Source organism: Cyprinodon variegatus, unplaced genomic scaffold (assembly GCF_000732505.1).
Source record: "Cyprinodon variegatus isolate N-32 unplaced genomic scaffold, C_variegatus-1.0 Scaffold872, whole genome shotgun sequence".
Classification (NCBI taxonomy): Eukaryota; Metazoa; Chordata; class Actinopteri; order Cyprinodontiformes; family Cyprinodontidae; genus Cyprinodon; species Cyprinodon variegatus.
Window position 1 is genome coordinate 17,222 of NW_015151325.1, and position 3,821 is coordinate 21,042.

Sequence of the window (3,821 nt, forward strand, 5' to 3'; positions counted from 1 at the left end):
GCAGACATAGAAAAAGAAGCATAGGTACAAAAGGCAGCTGTAAAAGGCGATCATTCGATGAGAAAACATGAACCAGAAGACCTGTGAATCTTTACCAAAGGCACAAACTATAAAAGTCAATCAAGTTCTTTCTTTGTCTTTAGTTTGGGTACATTTATTGGCTGTTCCCTGAAAATCCTTAAAATCTTGAATAAGCACAAGCAAAATAAAAACCCCCTTAACAAAAAATTACCTTATCAGTGTGACTTTAAATACACACACAAGTAAACATAAGCTGGATTTAAGGAGTGACAGCCCTGAAACTAGAAGGTGTGTCTGGATCCAAACCTGTAGGATCATCTGTTATGATGACGATGATAAATTGTTCATTGGTTTGTTTTTACAGAAAATGTCTCGATGAAAACTAGCCATCTTAACGGTGTAGTGGAGGATTTTTGAAAAGACCCGCCCTCTCCACTTAAAAAAAAAATGCACATGCGCAACCCTGCACTGGAAAAAATCCAAATCTCGATAAGTCATTTTTTCCTAAAATACCTGCATTTGTTCTTGGATTGAGGAAGTAAAAGATACTTTGCCAAAGGAACAAGACAATTTACACTTAAATTAAGCGCATATTATCTAATAATCCTATTTTAAGAGTAAAAATACGCATTCCATTTGCAAACTATCTCATTTACCTACTCAAATTAAGGGTAAATACACTTAATTTAAGAGATTTTTACTTATTTCTACATCATTTTTCCAGTGTGTACCCGCTCCTGAGAGGGAACACCTATCAAACGCGTGCGAGAGCGTGCACGAGCCCATTTCTCCTCATGCACGCTCGTTTTTATAATTGCAGATTGCATCGCTCATACTAGCTTTCTTTCCAAAGGAAGATTTGCTAATTTTCCATTATGTCAGGCTCGCCAGCGGTCAGTGAAAATGGGGACGAGCACGTAGGACGGCTTTACGTAAACATCTCAAGAACATCCTCCCCTATAGCTTTAAAGGAACTATTTCTGCTGGGTAGAGATGAAATATCCAACCAGAACGCCCCAGAATCTTATTCATGATCATTAAACCCGTTTGGTTGAGCTGCTACCTGCTGAAGGATATTTAAAAATAACGTTAGTGCATAAAAGAAAGTCGCAATAAATAAAACAGTTACTTGATTTGAGATATAAAAAAATCTGTAAAGTTGATTTTTTTTTTTTATTCCAACCTGAAAAACAAAGAACCCAAAAACGATCTCCCATTTAAAGCCAAATATTCACAATATTCATGATAACAATGGTTGAATATAAACTTCTGACCATATCAGAGCAAAGCAGCAGCTAAAAACCAAACCTTTTAACCCTTTATAGGGCGCTAAGTGAAATACTTTGGAAATCCACATTTCCAGCCAATAGAGTTATTGGAATCCAGGATAAGACCTTATTTATATATAATCAGAGATGGCAAAAGTACTCACTTTCCGTACTTGAGTAAAAGTACAGATACTTGTGTTAAAAAATACTCTGGTAAAAGTGGAAGTACTGATTAAACTTCTTTACTCAAGTAAAAGTAACAAAGTACAGGCTTGTAAATTTACTTAAAGTATAAAAGTAAAAGCAGAAACCACTTTTTTCATGCCGTTGCCTACATTTTAAATGGATGTCTGCCAATAGGACTAGATCTCCGTTGTGTTCATTTTCAATCATCTCGTCGTCCATGCTACTATGCTAACGCCACCGCCACCAAGCTGCAATGATTTGCCGCCAATGAATACCGCCGAATCTGTCGATTCATCTTGTAGTGGTGCGTCAAATGCAACGTAGATTCCCATCCAATTAGATTGAATTTGGTATTGATGACGTGAAAAATAATAACGGTAACTCCATTGAAATGAATCAAAACTAAAGTAACGAGCCAATTTTTTAAAAATGTAAGGAGCACTGGTTTATAAAGGCCTCTGGATTATATAAGGAGTAGAAGTAAAAAGTCGCCATAAAAATAAGTAGTAAAGTAAAGTAAAAATATCAGAAAAATCTACTTGAGTACAGTAACGAAGTATTCGTACTTCGTTACTTCCCATCTCTGTATATAATATAGATATTCTGATGGCAAAATTTTATGTCAATGTAATAACAAGAAACCTCAACTTTACTAAATATATTAAGAAAATATTAAGAAAAATATATACGTATTGCCTGAAATTCATGAAAAACACTCTGAGAGTGAAAGAAAACACTTTTTGTGTCCAACATAACCTTAGAGGCATTAATGCTGATACTGGCACTGACATTTTTGACTTTATAAACCTAAATATAATTGTTAACTAGGCTTATTATTATTCAATTAGCTTTTTAGCTTTTTTTCCTTGACTTGTTAACTCTTTCCAACTTAATTTCCAGTAGCTAATATATCATTCAACGACTCATCTAATTGGTCAAAAGCCAAAATAAGATGTACAGCCATGTAGCAGGACCTTTGCTGAATGGCTGGATATAGATCTAGTGCTTCTAGACCTCACTGAGGGTTCGGGGGGGGGCTTCATTTGTAAGGGGTTTGCAAGTGATCAAAAACGTTAACTTGCCCTATAAAGGGTTAAAAGTTTAGGCTATCGGATGACGCAGTCTGTGCCTTTTTCCAGGATATCATCCCATTTGGCAACAATCCTGCGTTCCGCTGGCTTTTCGGATGGATGGTTCCTCCTAAGATCTCGCTGCTGAAACTGACCCAGGGAGAAACCATCAGACGTCTGTATGAGCAGCACCACGTGGTCCAGGACATGCTGGTTCCCATGAAGCATCTGCAGGCTGCCATCACACGCTTTCACCAGCAAATCAATGTCAGACTCCCATATTGATTAAAGCGTCACATTGCACTCTGTTTATGATGGATGCATCTCGCTTGAATAACTCCTCCTATTTTCATTTTTTGCAGGTTTACCCTCTGTGGCTGTGCCCGTTCCTGTTACCGGCCGGCAGGGGAATGGTTCACCCTAAGGGCCAACAGGAGGAGCTGTACGTGGACATCGGAGCCTACGGGGAGCCAAAGGTCAAACACTTTGAGGCCAGAGCATCAACGCGTCAGCTGGAGAAGTTCGTCAGAGACGTACACGGGTAAGACTCCCATCAGAAACTAAAGTGAAGTAAATCATCCATCCAGCATTTAATCTGCAACGTGCTGAAATGCTCCTCTGCAGGTTCCAGATGCTGTATGCAGATGTGTACATGGATCGGGAGGAGTTTTGGGAGATGTTTGATGGACAGCTGTACCACAAACTACGAGCTGAGTTGGGCTGTAAGGAAGCTTTTCCTGAGGTTTATGATAAAATCTGTAAATCTGCCCGTCACTAAAGTCCTCTCAGCGCCGCCATCTAACGTCCTTTATCCCAGTTAGACCACGGCGCCGGGCGCCACTAAACCAGCATGGAGTAAATGGGCGTTTCTAGCAAAGAAAAACTCTCATGCATGAGGATGTGGCTGCGCTCTTCTTTGCTGAACTAGTCTTGTTTACACTGAGCCTCCTGCTCAACATCGCCACTGTGTTTGATGAGCATCTTAACATTCCTGTATATTATAAGCATTCCTAGAATGTACTGTTGAAATACTTTTGCAATCAGTTAAAACGAAAAGTAAAAGACAACTGCTATTTTCATGTCCAAATAAAACTAATTAAGAATATATATTTTTTAATAAAGTTAATTCTCATCCTCTGATGACGTGTTCTTCTTTATTGCATTGTTGGATGGGTTGCAGCCTGTATCCCGCGGCTCTTTGGAGAGAGGTAGCGTACGGCCTGGACAGCTTTCCAGCCCATCATGCTGGTTTTTGGGCTGTGGGAGGAAGCTGCTG

General features: G+C 39.2%; 1 protein-coding gene across 1 annotated transcript in view; it reads left to right on the top strand.

The window, feature by feature from the left end:
• The window catches only part of dhcr24 (24-dehydrocholesterol reductase), a gene marked incomplete at its 5' end in the record, with an annotated part of 16,197 nt that extends 12,530 nt beyond the window's left edge, over nucleotides 1–3,667 (top strand). The window contains 3 exons of the mRNA XM_015397581.1: nucleotides 2,615–2,812; nucleotides 2,908–3,086; nucleotides 3,170–3,667. Coding sequence (XP_015253067.1) covers nucleotides 2,615–2,812; nucleotides 2,908–3,086; nucleotides 3,170–3,323 — 531 coding nt within the window. The remainder of the gene's footprint in view (nucleotides 1–2,614; nucleotides 2,813–2,907; nucleotides 3,087–3,169) is intronic.
• Between the last annotated feature and the right edge of the window lie 154 nt (nucleotides 3,668–3,821).